We start from the raw sequence: 20,826 nt of genomic DNA, 5'->3' as shown, positions 1-20,826 counted from the left end.
TTCCCTTTTCTGAGTTCCTTCACCTCTGTCACATCTGTTCCCAGGATGCTGTCTGCTTTTCCAGGACAGGGATGCCCTCCTTCTTCAAACAATGGTGTTTCCCTTCTTCCACTATTGATGCTGCTCTTATCTGCATCTCATTCATTTTCCAAAATCAGTGTTCACCCCTTCTTCCTGCTGTCTTAACAGGAATAAAGTTCCTCTTGTCTTTATCCACCACTCCTTGAGTCTTCTCATCTAACACATCAATCTCTGCAACTTTTACCGTCTCCAAAACGATCCTACCATCAAGCATATCTTTACCTTCCCTCCCACTCTCTGGAGGATCATTCCCTCTGTTATTTCCTTGTCCATTCACCCCTCTCCACTAATCTCTCTCCTGGGATTTATCCTGGCGAGTTGCCAAAGTGTGACTTCTGTTCATTCACTTCCTGACTCTTCTTCATTTCAGCCCCAAACAGTCCTTCTAGGTGAGAGAACACTTCACCAGCAGATCTGTGGGACCATCTATTGTATCCAGTGCTCCTGATGTGACCTCATCTGCACTGGAGGTCCGCTTTGTTGAACACTTCCACTCCAGCCACCAAAAGTAGAATTTCCCAGTGGCCAAGCATTTTAATTCCTCTCCCCATTTCCATTTCAACATATCAGTCCATGGCCTCCTCTTGCGCAACTATGAGGCCACTGTCAGGGTGGAAGAGCAATATATTTGACTGGGCAGTCTCCAACCCGATGGAATGAACATCAGGTTTTTTCTTTCTGGTAAGAACACTTTTTCCTCCCTCTTCCTTTTATTTTATTCCCCATTCTGGGCTTGTACTTCTTCTTACCTGCCTATCACCTCCCACGGGTGCTCTACCTTCTCTTTCTGCTCTTCTATCAGATTCCTTCTTCTCCAGCCCTTTACTTTTTCCACCCTCTTGACTTTACCTATCATCTTCTAGCTATCTCCTCCCCCTCCCCACTTTTTATTCTGCCATCTTTCCCCTTCCTTTCCAATCCTGAAGAAGGGTCTTGGCCTGAAATATTGACTGTTTATTAAATTGCATGGCTGCTGCTTTGTTCCTCCAGCATTTTGTGTGCGTTGCTTTTGACTTCTAGTATCTGCAGAATTTCTTGTGTTTTATTTATTTTCGTTATTCAATATTCGTATAAAACAATATTGCACATCTCCTCAACTTGGCTTTCAACAGCTTCTTTTCTTTACATCTGCTTTCAAATTCAGTTTTGCAATTTCGATGACTAGATTGACCTTGATCTGAGTTTAAAACAACCTTAATCAAAATTCACCAGTATTCACCTCAAATATTGTCACCCTATGTTGTCACTTTCACCTCCTTCCTTCACCATTACCAGATTTAAAAATCTTGTAAAACTCACTTTATCTACTCCAAGGAAGCCGATATCTAATCAGTTTCTCAACACTGGAGAAGAGATGGATAAAACTTCAAAACAGAAACTTCTATTTTACATAAATGATCTGCAGATAAGTTTTGCAAAACAAACTTTAAAAAATTACATCAAACTTTTTGCTACCCTTTTTTTCCAATCTTGAGCTTTATTTTGGAGTTGCAAATGTTAAAAAAAATTCTGTTGAAAACCTGAAAGAAAATCAGCTATGCTTTCTGCAGCTAATCTTTGCATGTTATCCCATTGTTCTGGACCTAGTTTATTTTTACCTGGTCATGCCATTTGAAGTCAGGATTGATTGTCAGGCGAACTCGAAGAACAGTTCGAGTGATGGGCTGGATGGTTGTTTCCATTGATATGGAAGGAATTTCATGAACACATTGCTTCACCTTTAATCCAATGTTAACATGATGCAGCATGTGACCTACACAATAAAACAAAATTTGATTAAACAAATGCTTTTAAAAACACTGGACAGGTTTTGATAGCAAATAATCTAATCTAATGGCTATCCTTAATGTTTCCATGTAATTTGTTTTTCTATGACCCAGCTTCTTGTATTACTTATACTGCTTTTTAAAATGCAATCTCATTCCTGGAATATTTAAAAACAAAAAAATGTAGGACTTTGTTTTACAGTAAAAGATTTTGTTTTGCTCCAAGAAACCTTAAATCTGAAATTTTCAAGTAAGTTTTTTTTAACCATATTTGTTTAGCTGGAAGGTTAAAGACGAATAAATCTAGCCTCAACAGTACTTCCATCAAAAAATAAACAAACTACTATTTGTAAAATCTCAGGCAAATAGACTCATGACACTACAAAAATAAACCAAGGCATCAGGTTAAAAGCATCTGGTATCTACTAAAATTTCAGTGTTCATTGGCTTATGCATCTCACAAAAGGTACTAGAAAATGCTCATGTAACCTCCAGGCTGCCAGCAGATGCAGGCTCTATCAGTTTTAGGCCTACATGAGCTTTCTGTACAAACCAAGCACCATTTCAGTGCATTATTTCCTTAGTCTTCCTATTACTTGTAATTTTTCCAAATGTACCCTAAATTTGTTATAAATCAATTGAAAATTATTTGTCTTTTACCTTCTAAGGCTCCCATCACGTTCTGGATTAGGAGCATCTGTCAAAAATCTATTTTTAACTGGCTGCAAAAGACCTTTACATGTTAAGATTGGTTTGAACATATCTTGCATTCATTGGGTCAATTTACAATACTCAAATGGCCAAACAGGAAGGGTTGGGTTAAATGAATATATTTACCAAAGAATATACTCTTAAATTGTGCAAGCAATGGAAAAATGACAATCCAACAGGCCCCCAATTCCCTGGGCAGAAAAGTGAAAATCTACTTCTTGCAGTATAACATAAGCAAGGAGCCTAAGCAAATTAACAATGAAAATGTTGTAGTATTTTTGAATAAATTGATGTATATTTAAACAACAGCCGAAAGTCATAAGTCTTACTAGACTTACAAGTAAAATGGTAGAAATATAAAGTTCCTTAAGAATCAAAAGGAGGTTTAAAATGATAGTTCACTTTTTCCAGTGCAAATAAGCTCACCCTGTGAAGTCTGTTACTTTCAGCTTTACCATATAACCCAGATAAATCTGAGTCTATTCATAAAGAGCCTAGAATTTGAAAAACCAAGCAACATTTTAAACAATGAAGATACTGTATAAATTTACTTCAAAGTAAATCTTAAGGAATTTGAGAAGACCATTATAATGTTTCGAGAGCTGTTTAAAGGAAGTGGACTATTGAATTTTTTTCCTTTTACATTTAAGGGCAGAGCTCATTTTGGCTCTTCTCACTTCCCTCAAAATTTGAGTGAAAGACTTTCAGCCTAGTCACTGAGATCAGAACTGCCACTTTACAGTGGGTGCATCTTGTGAGAACCATACAATTTAAGTGCTATCTTTTGTGCTGGATTAATGGCACAAGCAGGCAGTTCAAGACTGACTGCAAATTCAGTTCCAATCAGACAAAGTTTGAGAAACTACACCTTACAAAGCTGTCATATTTGGATAACACTGCATACAGAGTTAAGATATTTTGCAAGCATTATTTATCCTCAATATCAAAACATTATTTTTGTTATCTCTGTGCAATATGTTTAATTGTGTCCTTCGGTTGTTATGAAAAAAATTGGTTTTCAAAATAACTAGTTTTGGTCCAATCCAAAAATTATTTTATTATTTTAGAATTCCCATCTTACTTGCCACCAACTACTGTAATGCAGGATCTTTCTCCATTATACCAATATACCTGATTGAGCTAGTTACAATAATGAAGCCTTAGAGCATCACTGAAGCTAACAAGATAACCTCTCAAAATAAAAGTGGTGCCATAGAATCATCAAATTGCAAATAATACAGGATTTCTAGCATTTACAAACTAATTATTCTAATGTTGTTGTGAAAAATATAAATTAATTTTCACCTTAAGAGGGTATGGGTTAATGAGGGACTGCAAGCCATGATTTGTTAAAGGGTAACAGTCTGTTACTGAGCATTTTGATAAAGTGCCAAGGAAGGTTGACTAATATAATGCATTAGCTATTTTTTGTTGGATTGACAAAACAGTTGCTAGAGCATCTTATAAGATATCTATGCAGCAAGAAGCACATAATATGAAAGACACAATGGTAATTTGAATACTTAAGTTGCTGAAGAATGAAGACTAAAGTGTAATAAAGGGATATAATCCAGATACATTATGAGACATAATAGGGGATTGATATTAGTAAAGTTTTTTGTTATAAATAAATAATATGTAGATTATAATGTCCGATTTTGGAGATAAAACTAAATTTTGTGATAACAAAAATGAACCTATTACGTGCAGTTCTGGAACCATTTAATTGCTCTGGAATGCACTAAATAAGGTGATAATTGCTTTAGGTACTTTCATGACATTTAAGGAGCATTTAGATGGACAACTGAAAAGATAATGTGCACATACAAAGGTACTTCTATGCTGCACAATAAAGGAGGCATTTCTCTAATGAAATGTTTGTTCCCTATAAAGCAGTCTAATTAGGCTTATTTCACCAATCTTACTATGTTGTCCTATAGCTTATTCTGTACGTATTCCATTCTCCTTGTAAAGCCATGACTAGCTGTGTTCCTATCTTACTTCAAGGCACTGTTGGAAATCATACTGTGTAAAAAGATTGTTCTCCACATCTTTCATGTATCTTTTGTCCTTCATGTTAAAGTTGCATGCTCTGGCACTTGAAATATCTTATCAGGAATAACTTCTCCCTATTTATAAAGATATAATCTCCAGTCTAATCTTGTAGCTGAAATCTCTCACTTTTCTATACCATTAGATTAGATTAGATTAGATTCAACTTTATTGTTATTGTGCCAAGTACAGATACAAAGCCAAATGAAATGCAGTTAGCATCCAACAAGAAAAGTTTTATTTACAAAATAACTGTGAATAAAAAGGAAGTGCTACAGCACACAAATATAACGTACTGAGACAGTACAATATGGGTGCAATGCTGCTTAGCGCTGTGATGTGAGGTTCAGCAGGGTCACAGCTTCAGGGAAGAAGCTCTTCCTGCGCCTGCTGGTGTGGGAATGGAGGCTCCTGTAGCGCCTACCGGATGGGAGGAGAGCAAGAAATCCATGGTTAGGGTGAGATGCATCCTTGATAATACTTTTCACCCTGCACAGGCAGCGTTTATGGTAGATGTTCTCCATGGTGGGCAATTGGGTGCCGATAATCTGCCGGGCAGTCTTCACTACACGCTAGAGTGCTTTGCGGTCCAATACGGGACAATTGTCATACCACACTGAGATGTAGCTGGTGAGTATGCTCTCAATGGTACAGCAGTAAAAGTCCATCAATATCCAGGGACAGAGGTGAGCTTTCTTGATGCTCTGCAGGAAATAAAGGTGCTGTTGTGCCTTTTTGATCAGGATGGAGGAGATCAAGCACCAGGTGAGTTCCTCGGAAATGTGGACACCAAGGAATTTGAAGCTTGATACATGCTCCACTACAGCTCCATTGATGTAGATGGGAATGTGAGTATGGCTCCTAGCATGCCTGAAGTCCACAATGATCTCCTTGGTTTTCGGGGTGTCAAGGGCCAGGTTGTTGTTGGCACACCACGCAGCCAGGAGCTGGACCTCATTCCTGTAGGCTGTCACGTCGTCCCCTCTGATCAGGCCAATCACCGTGATGTTGTCTGTGAACTTGATTATGGAGTTAGAACCATGTTCAGGAATGCAGTCATAGGTGAAAAGGGAGTACAGAAGAGGGCTCAGCACACAGCCTTGAGGCACGCTGGTGTTCAAGGTGAGAGTGGAGGAAGAGAGGTTGTCTAACTTAACAGATTGGGGTCTGTTAGTCAGAAAATCCAAGGTCCAATTGCAGAGGGATGAGCTGATACCAAGCTGGCGAAGTTTGGCGAACAGCTTGGAGGACCTTTACATTTTTTCTAGAGTTTGCTGACTATAGTTAGCCATCAGATTTCAGATTTAGCTGTTTGCTGATGGCTGATGGCCGAACCAAATTGGCATAGAGGAGGGAGACTAAGAATCTGGTTGAGTGGTGCCACAACCACCGCCTCTCACTCAACATCAGCAAAAACCAAAGAACTGATTATTCACTACAAGAGGAAGAAAGCCAGTGCTCAGTAGAGAATCAGAGGTGATGAAGATGAGTAACTTTAAATTCCTGGGAGTTATCATATCAGAGAGACCAGCAAGTAAAGAGCAAACAGGAGGAAATCTGCAGATGCTGGAAATTCAGGCAACACACACAAAATGCTGGTGGAACACAGCAGGCCAGGCAGCATCTATAGGAGAAGCACTGTCGATGTTTCGGGCTGAGACCCCTCGTCAGGACTAAGGGTCTCAGCCCGAAACGTCGACAGTGCTTCTCCTATAGATGCTGTCTGGCCTGCTGTGTTCCACCAGCATTTTGTGTGACCAACAAGTAAATGTCATTTTACATAAAGCATGGCAGCATACCTAATTTCTTCAAGGGTTGCACAAATTCCACATGTTATCTAAAACTGAAACATACTCCTATAGAAGCACAATGGAGTATACTGACTGGTTGCATCTCAGTCTGGTATGTAAACACAATACCCAAGAATAGAAAAACCTGTAAAAAGTCGTGGATACAGCCCAGTTTGTCACAGGACGAGCCCTCCCCACCACTGGACATATCTACAAGGAGTGCTAACACAAGAAAGCAGCATCCATCATCAAAACCCACAGTATCCTGGCCATACTCGCTTCTTGTTGCTAAAATCAGTCTTAGGTCCCATAACACTAAGTTCAGGAACAGTTATTATCTTCAACTATCAGGCTCCTGAATCAGCGTGGAGATCTTCATTCACTACAACACTGAACTGATCGCTGAACACAAGCTCTGAAGTCACTTTCAAGGACTCTGCAACTCAAGTTTTCAGTTTTATATATACATTATTAATATTACTTCTTTTTCTATTTGCACAATTTGCAAGCCTGTGTTTATGTGTCATTTTTCATTGATTCTATTGTACTTCTTTGCTGTACTGTGAATGACTACAGAAAATGAATCTCAGGGTAGTGTTTGATGACATATACAATCAGTGGCCACTTTACTAGGTACCCCCTGTAACTAATAAATTTGCCAGTGAATTAATGTTCATGGTCTTCAGCTTCTGCAGCCTATCCACTTCAAGGTTTGACGTGACGTATATTCAGAGATGCTCTTCTGCATATCACTGTAGTAACGAGTGGCTATTTGAGTTACAGTTGTGTTCCTGTCAGCTTGAATGAGTCTAGCCAATCTTCTCTGACCTCTCTGCAGCTCATTTGATGTAATTTTTTTGATTTTTGCACCATTCTCTGAGACTATTATGCGTGAAAATCCCAGGAGCTCAGCAATTTAAGGCAGAGATTAACAGGTTCTTGACTGGACAACTAAAGTCTGGTGAATGGGGTTGAGGAGGGGATAAAAGGATGAGCCATGATTGAACAGCACAGCAGGCTTGATGGGCCAAATAGGCTAATTCTGCTCCAATGTCTTATGTCTAATTTTTGGAGTACTCAAATCACCCCATCTGGCACCCACAAGCATTGCATAGTTAGAATCACTAAGATCACATTTCTTCCCCTTTCTGATGTTTGGTCTGAACAACTGAACCTCTTGACCATGTCTGCCTGTTTTTATGCATTGAGTTACTGCCACTTGTTTAACAGATTAGATATTTGCATTAAGATGTACCTAATAAAGTGGTCACTGACTGTACGTACTGTTACGAATGTGCCACAACTCTGAGGGGCCGAAGGGTACAAAGTCTCCTTTGTGAGAATCGCAAGATTGCTATTAAGTCCGGTCTGGGACCCAGGAAATGAGAGAGATACACATCATGGCAATAATGAGAGAGAGCGAGACGCCGGATCACAGCCCCAGCAGTTGCCATAGACAACACAGAATACACAAGGTAGGGGGAAGGCCTCCTAACAAATGCGGGTCGGAACCATTGATGACTGCCACTATCTCTTGGAGACCGAATTGTGTATTGAGTACTGTACTATTCATTGAAGCCCTCAGGGGATGACCAGAGTGGGCTAGTTGAGGGATTGCATCATCCTAACCTGATTGACATCTGAGACCCAGTGAGTAAGGATAAAAGAGGGTCTGGGGAACAACCCCATCAGATGCACCAGGAGAAACGCTGGAAAGCCAGTGACAGCGCTTTATAGCGAACGCCGGTGAGGGCCCTTGTGTGTCCTCCCTTGCCAGGGTAGCGGGCTCATCACGGAAGAACGGTTTAGCTAAAGGAGAGGCCACAAGTGAACAGCCACACCAACGAGACTCCGACGGATCGAAATCATAAAAAAGGAACGCCGGCAAGTTTTTTCCAAATCTCTCTCTCTCTCCAACAAAAGGCTGCAGCCTGCATGAACTGAGTGACTTTTATATTTCCATCGGACAATACATTATCCCCTAGACAACGATAGAGCTGTTTGTTATTGATTATTAATATACCTGCACTTTTAGATTTAGTATTGACGACATATATTATCTGTATGTTTGCATTGATATTATTTTTGTGTATTTTTACTAATAAATACTGTTAAAAATAGTACCATCAGACTTCAATGGATCTCTCTATCTTTGCTGGTAAGTGACCTAGTTACGGGGTTCGTAACAGTACTTTGATAATAAATTTACTTTGAACTTTGAAGATTCAATGTAATCTCTCATCTTTTGTTTTCTAATTCCTCTACTTAAGATCCTTTATTTTTTTTCTCATTCCTTAACTTTCAAGTTTATGTATACACAATTCCAGGTTTCTTCTCACAAAACATAATAAATGCTTGTTTAAATTTCTAGTGGCATACTTTCTTCCTAGTCTGCCATTCAACCCAAATCCTTTTTCAGTCAATTACTGACCTTACCGCCATCTGCAATACACCGGAGCTTGATGTCACGTGTAAATACTGAAATTTTATTCTGCACAACCATATTCAATTTATTAAAAAATCCAATAAAGCAGTGACTGCAGCCTTGACTCGTAGGGAAATTCACTTCCCATCATTCTCCAGAATAAAAACTAACCATTTACCATGATTAATTGTTTTCCTTGAGTCATTTCTTTTCTCTCACTCTGCATTGGGTCTCAATAATGCTATTTCCAATATTCTCCAATATGAAAAGTTCATTTAAGTTTACCTATTTCATCCTTGCGCATGTCCTTCATCTTATCTATGGTGAGTTTCTTTTCCTCCAACTTTGAGAGCACATGACCTGGCAAAACTGAGAACTGGCGTAGTGGATTGCACCATCCCCATAATCTCCTGTCAATTATCTTGCACAAATTTAACAGCTTGTATGTCATTGCAGGCCATCTCCTTCTTAGTGAAACTTCGAATAGTGCCCGGACAATTCGAGCTGCATTCTACAAGCACAGTAAGAAAACATACCAAGTAAATGGCTGGAAATATATATAACAAAATATACATTTACTTGTAAAAATTAAATATTATGTGCACTGACATTAGTACTCACTAAAATACCATGTAAATTTCTCTTACTATAAACCTACACTAATATTTTTTTAGTTGTAAATTGCATTTGCAGTGCTGTTAAGATTGTGTCAACTTGTTTCAATATAGATAAAAATGTATAATGAAAATTCTCTCCTAATATCCTGTATCAACAACATTTAATTAAGTCTTGCAGTATGCTTTCTGAAATTAAGAAATCCACAAATCTTATTGCACTTCTCCATTTGTGAAAATGATCCATTTAATTGCTTAACTTGTGGAAAATTCCCAAGTTTAAATTCCATGCACCACTTTAATACATTCTTGAAATAGCGTCTAATTAAGGGTTAAATTACTACAAGTGATGTGGAAGACTGGAACATTGGAACAGAGTTGCTGGTCTCCTCTCTTGCTGTTGCAGGAGCGAACTCCCTCTCCCTCACTGGAGAGAGAGAGAGAGAGAGAGCCTGTCTGAGATACTGATATGCTGGGTTATGGACTGGTTTTGATGGATTCTGGATAAAGATCTCTTTTTGGGCTTTTGCTGTTGCTTGCATGGTGGGGGTGATGCTTCTTTTGCTGCTTGGGGGAGGGGGCTTCAGTGTTTCCATTACTCATTCTATGGGGTTTCTTACTTTGGGGATGTCTGTGAAGATTAAGAATTTCAGATTGCATACTGCATACATTCTCTGATATTAAAAGAATCTTTGGACTTTTGAAGTTTCAAAATACATAACTATTATTTTGGGTCAAGTATTTACTTAACCTACTTTTCTAGAAATGGCAAAAATAAGAGTTGGAATTTTTAAATAAGAGTTGGAATAGAAAAAAAGATGAGATGAAAATAGGGAATGTCAGGTGATATGTAGCAAGATATATGAAGATTATCAGCATATATCAGAATTAACTCCACTGCGAATGCCTGCAAGAAAATGTATCTCTGGGTAGTATATGGTGACTTACACATACTTAGATAATTAACTTATTTTGAACTTTAAATTCTGGTAATACAATAGGAAGGACATGATAGCATTAAAGCTTGTGAAGAGAAAATTAGCAAGGACGTTACATGACTGGAGGTATAGTTATGAGCAGATCAACTAATTGGGCTTTAGAGGAGATGTATAAAATTTTTGAGAGGCCTAATCAGGTTATATATGGACATGTGAATTAGATCACTTGGGCCCTCAAGCTTCCACCACCATTTAATCCATAGCAAGACAGACTGAGAACTAGAGTCACATATGCAAGTTAATTGTTGGAAGAGTTAGAGAGGAGTTGATCAGAAATGTTTTGACCCCAGATGTGAGGAATCCAGAATGCAAAATCTGAAAATAATCCTGCAGCGAGAAATCCTTATCAGATTTAAAATATATTTGGATGTGGCCTTGAAATGTTGCAACTCATTAAAGCTACAAATTAAGATGTGGTAAATTCATCTAATCCTAAAGAGTTCTACCTTTAGTTGTCCTGGCTGTTGGAAAGAAAAGGTTATCTTTTATGTATTCTGTAATTCTTACATCTATATATCCTCTTGGCAGATCTTAATATAGTCCAAAGTATGTCACACCAAATTAAGAATTTTTATGTGAACTCACTATTTGGAGGGAAGCTATAACAAATATAAACCATTAATTGAGGTGTACTTGATGAACAAGATTAGGATGACTTCTTAGTCTTCACTGAATAATAACTACAAGTACTTATACCATCATAATGTAAAACATACCAGATTGTTTTGTAAATTGACAAATTTGACACCAAACTACATGGTAATTAATATAAAGCATATTCAAAGCTACAGTTTTAGGAAGCAGTCTAAAGAGTAAAAGGTAGATAGGAATTTGATTGCAGGTCAACTAAACATGGCACATCTGCGAATGCAGCATTCCCCATCAATCAGCCACCAACCCCAGTGCAAGTTTCAATGAACAATATAATCTGTAAGACTGATATAAAAACAGACAATTCAGAAAATACTCAGCTGGCGAGACAACATCTATAAGGAGAAAAACAGAGTCAACATTTTAGGACAGTGACTTTTTCTCAGACCTATTGATCATTTACAGTAAATTACAATTGTGGTTAAATTAAACAGTTTCTGCTGTATGTTTTGGTGAATGGACAAATGAAATATTAGATCAACTGCCTTTAGGAAAAATAACTAGTTACTAGATATTAGTAACATTTAATTAAAATAAACCAAAAATTTTTAAAAATGTCTTTTAAAGAAAAGATGCTGAATATGGAGAATGGCTCATTTATGCTTCTATACTGCAATCTTGTACAGATTTTTTAGAAAAGTAAATAATTACTTAGGGCAAGGAATCTATTACAGCTATTACAACTTGTCGCCAAGTTGCAAATGCCTAATTTATGGACACTCTGAACTATTAATTAATTCCCATATTATTAAACTCAAAATCCCAATTTATGTACATGTAGTATAATTGTTCCTATAAACAGTAGAACTAATTTCCTTCCTCTCTCCGCTGTAAGTACTTGTTCATTTTTGAGTCTTGTACACTGTTGATGCCATTCATTACAATATTGAGAAAGTATTTTTATACTATATTGAGTGTTTTTTGTGTACTTTACTAAATAGACAACATTTATTGATGGATATCCATAAAAATAAACTTGGTTGTTACCTGGGGATGGCCTCCACTTTTATCCGTTTTCCTATCATTTCAAATTATTTGCTCTAATAATTAGGAACACAGATACAGTGTTTGGCCAAGAAAGGAACAGTAATTTGTTACTTCATTTCTACATTATCATGGTCTTCTCACCTTCAGTTTAAGGATTCAGCATAAAGCTTGTGGAAAAAAAACTTATTTTAAAAGCACATTGCATTACATATGTATGTTTTAAATTATTCATAGAATTTGTTGAACTAACTAATGAACAGAAAAAGAAAAAAAATCAAAGCTACCAGTCAGAGTTTAATATACTTTACTTTCTTTGGATATACAAGGCAGAGATCTTACACTGTACAGATCAGGTTGTACTTTTATTACTGGTCCTTCTAGGACATGAAATATATAACAGCTCAACTTCCTTTCTGTACGTGAACAAAGTGAAGTGTTCCCAAGAAAGAAACTAAATGACAGCATAAACCCAGAGGAAGTAATAAAGTAGACATGTTTTGATGGGATGCCAGTACTGAAAAGAAAACAGAATTACACCGTATTTAATTTAGAAAGAAAACAATGTTAAGTATCCAATGTAGTTAGATTGTGCCAGTTGTTAGCATTTGTGGCCCACTAACTACCATAGTAATAGTTTGCTCAGAATGTAGGTATACTAAGTTTGCAGATCTGAACTTGATATATTGATGTAAAGGGTCTGTGTGGACCATACAAAATTTATTCCTTACTGTCCAGCTATCCAGATGTTCAGGGCTGGGTTCAATTACCACTTCTACTTATTAGTTCAGGCATAATTTTCACATTATTTCAGCTTAATTAATATCAACTTAAACCTATAATGTTAAAATATGTTTTAAAATGTTTCCTACTATTGTAAATCAGCTTTATAGACTTACAGATTTTCACAGCTATAATGTTGGCTTTTTTCAAGTATCATTTAATCCCTTTACTTGATTTAGATAAGTATTTCAATTTTTCCTGATTTTAAAAAGTATTCAGGGTTCTGTTTTTCATTGACTATTTCATGTCATGACATGCAACTTTATCATCTAAGTTTTCCTCTTTCTTACTAATACATTAAATATATTTCCTAAGTTATCAAATGAGAAGCACCCATGTCTCCAGCCTCTCCTCAATCCTTGCACAACAAATGAATTTCTTCGTCATTTTCTGGACTCAGTTTTGTTCTGAATGCTGTTGTGCTGTTGCTTGCTTCTATTGCTTTGTGTTTTTCTCTGCTCTTTGGGTGTTGGCCTTTAATTTTTTTTAGAAATGGGATCTTTCAAGTTTCTTGCTTTGTGGCTGCCTGTATTGAAAGAAATCTCAAGGTTGTATAATTACATTTTTTTGATAATAAATGTACTTTGAATCTTTGAATAAAACTGTGCATTTTGGCAACTATTCAAAAAAATAGAAACCTCAAATTGAACACCATTACAACTTAATTTTTCTAATGTGAAATAGTTAATTGAAATGCAGATGATATCTAATAAATGTGGGTACTGTTTTACTATATTTAGTAGATGTGGAGCTGGAAGGGATTTAGGTCAACACCTTCTAGCTTGAAACAAATGCTTTCAAGTAACCACAATTCTTCACCAGCATGCAATTTGGGATAAAAGGTCTCAGAGAACTGATTAATCTCTGGTAATATATAACTTATTTACAACAGGTTTACAAAATCAGACGTGCTAACTTACTTATTCATTCTGAATTTATGAAAAGTGGTCATTTATGAGGTAATGATGCAAGTTAACAACCCAAAGCAATACCTGTAGATAAGTGCTAATGAACATTCGTTGATAATCAATCAAGAGTCCATGAGAAAATGTTGAAAACGAATATCCGATGATAAATAAATTGTGGTATTTTCCAAAAGAATTTATGAAGGTTAGATAGCATTGCACATTTTCTTTTCCTCTTTCTTTCACAAGCCTCATAGAACTCTGAACAGACTGCATTGTTAAGATTTTTAACAAGGTACTGAATTTTGCTACAAATAACTGAAGGCATATTTTAAGAAATTTTTATCTTTTTCCAAATACTCTGTTTGTGAGAATCAAAATATCTTCCTTCCTTATTCAATTGAAAATTGGAAGATGTAGCTCAAAGGTTTGAAATCTTCAAAAATGATGTAATTACACATTACAATACTTACTGAGAGAAATTAATTTGTACCCTAGATCGTACCTGCGCAACATATGCAGAGTCAGAAATGAGTGAAAAACTGTCCAGCTCGCCATGGCTAATGTAGGTTTGAAGAAGAATGTTCACTTTTCCATAGGCATTCTCTACTCCACCTGCAACAGGCAGCTCACAGTAATTGCAAAGTAGTTGATCGAGCTCCTCCATCTCTTCCTCTCTTACCTGCAAAAATACAAAGAAATTCAGTACATTTAATACTAGGATATGATTTAGCAAGTAGCATTAAAAACAAAGATTCAATCTTAAAATCAAATGAGACATGCTGCCTCCATTACATTCTCAAAACAAGTCTCTCTGCAACAGTTTTGTAAAGATGTTCTTGTACAAACATCATAAAGATATAGTTTATATAATACATTCAGATGATCAATAATGTGGTCAAACCCATGACCAAATCCAGACCCTGGGTTAAGAAGAATCTTAAAGCTTATATTGCTGAATATCAAAAGGGAATGCAATGATCAGTAAACAGAATGGCTCCCTTTTAAAACGAGCAAGTAAACAAAATACTCTACTCTTCAGTGTTCTTAAAAGCACTAACATCAATGCTTGGAGTCTACAACATAACGCTAGTTTAGTAGTATGATCTCACAATAAAAGATATCTCACAGCAACAAACTGTTTTAAGTTACCTGCCCAAAAGTGATTATGAACAGGACCTCTTATTAAATAAGTGCTAAGTGACATAGAAGTGCCATATGACATTTTAGCTTATATTCATTTATTTTTTCTGGATATGGGCATCATTCGAAAGGCCAACATTTATTGCCCACCTCTTAGTGAGGTGATGGTGAGCTGTCTTCTTAAACCCACTGATCAAAGTATTCCCACAATGCCTTTGAGGTGAGAGTTCCAGAATGTCAACCTGGCAACAATGAAGGGCAAATAAATCAGGTCGGTGAATTGGAAGTTATCTTCAGGTAACAGCCTTCCTCTGTACCCTGCTGCCTTTGTTTGTCATGGTAGTAAGAGAAATAGGGTTAAGAGACATTGTTGGAGTAATCCAGGAGAATTACTATATTTTGGAGATCACATACATGGAGGGCAATCTGCACCTTTAGTGGAGGGAATCTGAGATGGCAATAAGGAAGCATTTAGGAGTGAAATAGATCGTTGAGTGATGTCACCAGAGCAACCAGTAATAAGAATTTATTGTTATCAAAGATTAAACAATCTCATTGTAGCACATATAAGAGAAATCAGAATCACAAATTCCACTTATTGAATAATCTTTCTACTTTCAGCTATCACGATTGAGCTCTCTAACAAACTGTATTACCATAAAACCTTTTTGCATCTGCAGCTATTGAAATATTAAACTACAATGTTCTTAAACAAATTCATATAAGACTCGCTATACTGATGCTCCATCAATCAGAAATGCAGTGATTTTGATGCAGAACATAGTGATTTAAAACTTAGTTTTAAATAGTTGAAAATTAGGGAAAAATCTTGTAATGTGTTTAGTTGCATAACAATGGAATTAGACAACAAACATGCTATTGTAAAAATTAACATGCTCTCTAGAAATAACTTAGTCCCAGAAAAATATCTAAACATTTTTATGAATTATTATGGATGATTAAATCTCAGGTTTTGTGCTATTAGTGGTCATTGGAAAAAGATGAGATTAATGTTATTTGTTGCATGTACATTGAAACATACAGCAAAATGTGTTATTTGCGTTAATGACCAACATAGTCTAAGGATTGTGCTGTAGAAAGCCTGCAAGTGTTACTACACTTGCACTGCCAACATAACCTGCCCACAATTCACTAAACCTGACCTAACTTTAAAATGTGGTAAGAAACTGGAGCAACTGGAGGAAAGTCATGTGGCCTTGGGGAGAGCATACAAACCCCGATCAGGGATCAATGGTGCGGTAAAGTGATTGCGTCTTACCACTACACTACCATACCGTCTAAATACCAACATAAACTGGGTTATGATTTTCGACTAATTGGCAATATTTTGTCAGCAAAACTTTGGCTTTTTTACTGGCTATAGATTTGATGCACCAACAATAACTCACACTGAGACGTAAGGCGAGATATCAGCTTTTATTGACTGGAAGAAGGAACCAGGAGTGAGTGTCCATCATACTATGTCCTGGAGACTGAGTCAGGCCTCAGATCGCCTTTATACAGGGGCCTGTGGGAGGAGCCACAGGAGCAGTCAGCAGGGGGCGTGTCCAGACAGGCACATAGTTCACCACATTCACCCCCCCCCCCTTGTTTGAAAGAGTCCCCATGTGGCGAAGTTTCTTACAAGTCAAGTCTATCAGGTGGTTGAATCTGTCGCTGCGATCTACGTAGCACCGGCTGTGATCGCACGGATGCCGGCGACATTGGTGATTGCACAGGGGACGGAGGTTGCGCTTGTTCCTGCCCACTAGGCGCCGGTGATCCCTCACGCATGTGCGAGGCGCCTGGTATAAATGCGTATGAAACGCCCGGTATACAAGTGTCGTGAGGAGTCTGTGTAGGGCCTGGTGAGTACGGTGTCACCTCTGGTGCAGGGTTCATAGTTACCAGAGAGCCTTCAGGGAGGACCTCCTGCCATCGAGAGACCGGCAACCCTTTTGACTTAAGGGCTAAAAGTGTGGCCTTCCACACTGTGGCATTCTCCCGCTCCACCTGGCCATTACCCCGGGGATTATAACTCGTGGTCCGACTGGTAGCAATGCCCCTAGCTAGCAAGTACTGGCGCAGCTCCTCACTCATAAAGGAGGACCCTCTATTGCTGTGGATATAGCAGGGATACCCGAACAGAGTGAAGAGCTGGCGCAGGGCTTTTATGACGGACGTGGCAGTGGTGTCGGGGCAGGGGATGGCAAAGGGGAACCGGGAGTACTTGTCGATAACACAGAGAAAATAGACATTGCAGTCAGTGGAGGGAAGGGGGCCCTTAAAGTCAACACTCAGTCGTTCAAAAGGGCGGGTGGCCTTGACAAGTTGTGCCGTGTCAGGACGGTAGAAGTGCGGTTTGCACTCAGCGCAAATTTGGCAGTCCCTGGTCATCGTCCTGGTCCTCCAGGGAGTATGGCAGGTTCCGAGCTTTCACAAAATGGTAAAATCGGGTGACCCCCGGATGGCAAAGTTGTGCATGAAGGGTGTACAGCTGGTCGAGCTGTGTGCTAGCACATGTTCCCTGGGATAGGGCATCAGGGGGCTCATTGAGTCTACCAGGCCGGTACAGGATATCATAGGTGTAGGTGGAGAGTTCCATTCTCCACCGCAAAATCTTATCATTTTTGATTTTGCCCCGCTGTTGGTTGCTGAACAGGAACGCAACCGAGCGCTGGTCGGTCAGCAAGGTGAACCTTTTGCCAGCAAGATAGTGCCTCCAGTGCCTAACAGCCTCCACTATGGCCTGGGCTTCTTTCTCCACCGTGGAGTGCCGAATTTCGGAGCCTTGGAGGGTGCGAGAAAAGAATGCTACTGGTCTGCCTTCCTGATTGAGGGTAGCAGCCAGAGCAAAATCGGAGGCATCACACTCCACTTGGAAGGGAGCGGTCTCGTCCATGGCATGCTTCGTAGCTTTGGCAATGTCCTCTTTAATGCTGCTGAAGGCCGCGCGGTCCTCGGCTGAGAGGGGAAACGAGGTAGACTTGACCAGGGGGCGTGCCTTGTCTGCGTAATGGGGGACCCATTGGGCGTAATAGGAAAAAAAACCCAGGCACCGTCTGAGGGCCTTGAGAGTGGTGGGAAGAGGGAGTTCTAACAGGGGGCGCATACGTTCGGGATCAGGGCCAATAACCCCGTTTTCCACGACATACCCAAGTATAGCAAGGCGGGTGGTTCCAAACACACACTTGTCCCTGTTATAAGTAAGGTTCAGAGCTGCGGCCACTTGGAGAAATCGTTGGAGGTTGGCGTCATGATCTGGCCTGTCGTGACCACAGATGGTGATGTTATCCAGATAGGGAAATGTGGCCTGCAGTTGGTACTGGTCCACCATCCGGTCCATTTCCCTCTGGAAGACAGAGACACCATTCGTGACACCGAAAGGGACGCGCAGGAAGTGATAGAGCCTGCCGCCCGCCTCGAAGGCGGTGTAGGGGCGGTCCTCTGGGCAGATGGGGAGCTGGTGATAAGCGGATTTCAGATCTATTGTCGAGTACACCTTGTACTGAGCAATCTGGTTGACCATATCCGTGATGCGGGGTAGGGGGTACGTGTCAAGCTGCGTAAACCTATTGATGGTTTGACTATAGTCCACCACCATCCTATTTTTCTGCCCAGTCCGAACAACAACCACCTGGGCCCTCCAAGGGCCTGAGCTTGGCTCAATGATCCCCTCCCTGAGCAGCCGCTGCACCTCCGACTGAATGAAGGCCCTGTCCCCCGCGCTGTACCTCCTGCTTTTAGTTGCCACAGGCTTACAGTCAGGGGTCAGGTTGGCGAACAGCGGTGGGGGAGGGACCTTGAGAGTGGAGAGGCTGCAAGTGGTGTCGGTAGCGCAGCTGTCGGCCTGGTTCTGGATGGGATGTGTGTGCCCGTGTGTGTCTGTGTGGTCAGTAGCGGGGTATGTGAAGAAGCCCCACAAAACTGAGGATTCCAGACAGTGAGTGGTGGGAGGGGCCCATCGTATACCATAGTCACACTTTCGAGATGGCTCTGGAAGTCCAGCCCCAATAGCACAGGTGCGCACAGATTAGGCATGACCAGCAGCTCAAAGTTCCGATATTCTGTGCCTTGCACCACCAAAGTCGCTACACAACCCGCCCGGATGTCTGCGGACTGCGACCCAGAAGCCAAATGGGACCTCCGACTTACCGGCCACGTTGCAAGTCCGCAGCGTTGCACTGTGTCCGGGTGAATAAAACTCCCAGTGCTGCCCGTGTCAAACAGGCATCTAGTCCTGTGCCCCTCCACCCTTATGTCCATCATGGACCTTGCAAGCTGGTATGGGGCGCTTTGGTCGAGAGTTACAGTGGCCAGAGTTGAATCGCCGTCGGGGTACCCGGTAAGCATCGGAGGGCCGGGGGCGGGGCATGCTGACGTCGACAAAAATGGCCGCCCACATCAGGGCATGCAAGATGGCGGCCCCCACGTTTCACCCGCAGCGCTGCACTCCGCTCGAGGTTGAGACTTACAGACCTCGGCGAAGTGGCCCCGCTTTCCGCAGTTGGAGCAGGTCGCTTCTCGCGCTGGACAGCGTTGTCGAGGGTGTTTTTTATGGCCGCAGAAATAACAAAGCACGGGCTTCTGACGGGCCACAGCCGTGGTCACGGTCGGGGAGCTCGTGGAATCGCGATTGGCAGCGGCGTTGGCGAATTCGCTCCCGGGAACCGGCGGTGGCGGGGTCTGAGGTGTCCACGGAACCGGCGGGGAATCGCGCGACTGGACAGCGTCAGCATTATGCAAAGCAGCTTCCAGAGCGTTGGCCTTCTCGATTGCTGAGCGTAAGGTAAGGCCGGCATTTTCCAGCAGTCGCTGGCGCATGTACACTGACCTCAGTCCCGTCACAAAGGCGTCTCGCACTAGCAGCTCCGCATGCTGTTCTGCCGTGAGCGTCTTGCAGTCACAAGCTCGGACGAGCGTCTGTAGTGCTTGGAGAAACTCAGCGCACGATTCGCCAGGCCGCTGTTGCCGGGTAGCTAAACGATGTCTTGCGTAGACGGTGTTCACCGGCCGCAGGTACTGTCTTTTGAGGGCGTCCAGTTAGTTCACCACAAGATTCAATTACAATGTATGAGGTCTGATCAGAAACTCAAATTCATTCCCAAAATTTAAATGGCCAAATATAGGGGAAAATATTGGAGCTGGATTTTGTTCAAATGCCAAAGGTATTGATACAAGGCAAATTCCATTGAGCTGACACCATCTTCCCTTTCTGAAGGTACAATATTCTGTAATCTATATGAACATTCTCGTAAACAAAACCTCAGCTTCTTTGATGAGCAGATGACCAAAATTAAATTCTTCCACCCTTAGTACTCTTCTCCTTTTTATCTCCATGTCATCCCTCAGCAACTTTATTCATGCCATTAGATGCCAGATACAGTTGTTATATACTTAATCCCGAATGACTGTTTTACGACGTTAATAAAGAGGAAACCTAAGCAGTTGTCTTCAGCCTTCATCACAAACCATTTGGCTCACAGTCCTCAATGGCCTTATTCTTCGCCACGCGCTGTTCCTTGCCCTTTCCTGGCCGAAGGAAGTTAGCTACTTAAGGTGATCTACTGACCACTAAGCATTTCCATTGCTAAGTAGTATTTCCTTTTAAATTTTTACCTGCTATGGATACCTAATGGCAGAAGCCTCAGGATATCTCATGGCAAAAGATTCATCCACTCCTCATGTCTTTATTACCTCGCATCCTCCAGTCTTCCTGAAAAGTAGCACTGCTGTGCCTTGCCTGTTCTAAACAAAGTGTTGCACATCTATTACTGCTATCAGTGACTTATATTTGCTCCTGATCATCATTATAATTCAATTTTTACAACAGCACCCCTCTTCATCCCTGGAACCTTTTGAAGTTTTCCAAGAAATCTATATTCTTAGTGCATTATTGGGTTGTCACAAATGACTAAACACA

General features: G+C 40.3%; 1 protein-coding gene across 2 annotated transcripts in view; it reads right to left on the bottom strand.

Moving 5' to 3' along the window:
• ascc3 (activating signal cointegrator 1 complex subunit 3) overlaps positions 1 to 20,826 on the bottom strand; it is a 374,033-nt gene that overhangs the window by 150,694 nt on the left and 202,513 nt on the right. For both annotated transcript variants that reach the window (XM_059982329.1, XM_059982330.1), the window contains exons 20-22: positions 14,266 to 14,442; positions 9,111 to 9,336; positions 1,680 to 1,834 (exon numbers count right to left, since the gene is read on the bottom strand). In XM_059982329.1, the coding sequence (XP_059838312.1) occupies positions 1,680 to 1,834; positions 9,111 to 9,336; positions 14,266 to 14,442 (558 nt within the window). The remainder of the gene's footprint in view (positions 1 to 1,679; positions 1,835 to 9,110; positions 9,337 to 14,265; positions 14,443 to 20,826) is intronic.

This window comes from Hypanus sabinus, chromosome 10 (genome assembly GCF_030144855.1).
Source record: "Hypanus sabinus isolate sHypSab1 chromosome 10, sHypSab1.hap1, whole genome shotgun sequence".
Lineage (NCBI taxonomy): Eukaryota > Metazoa > Chordata > Chondrichthyes > Myliobatiformes > Dasyatidae > Hypanus > Hypanus sabinus.
Note: the sequence above shows the minus strand (reverse complement) of the source record. Positions and strands in the feature narration are given on the sequence as shown.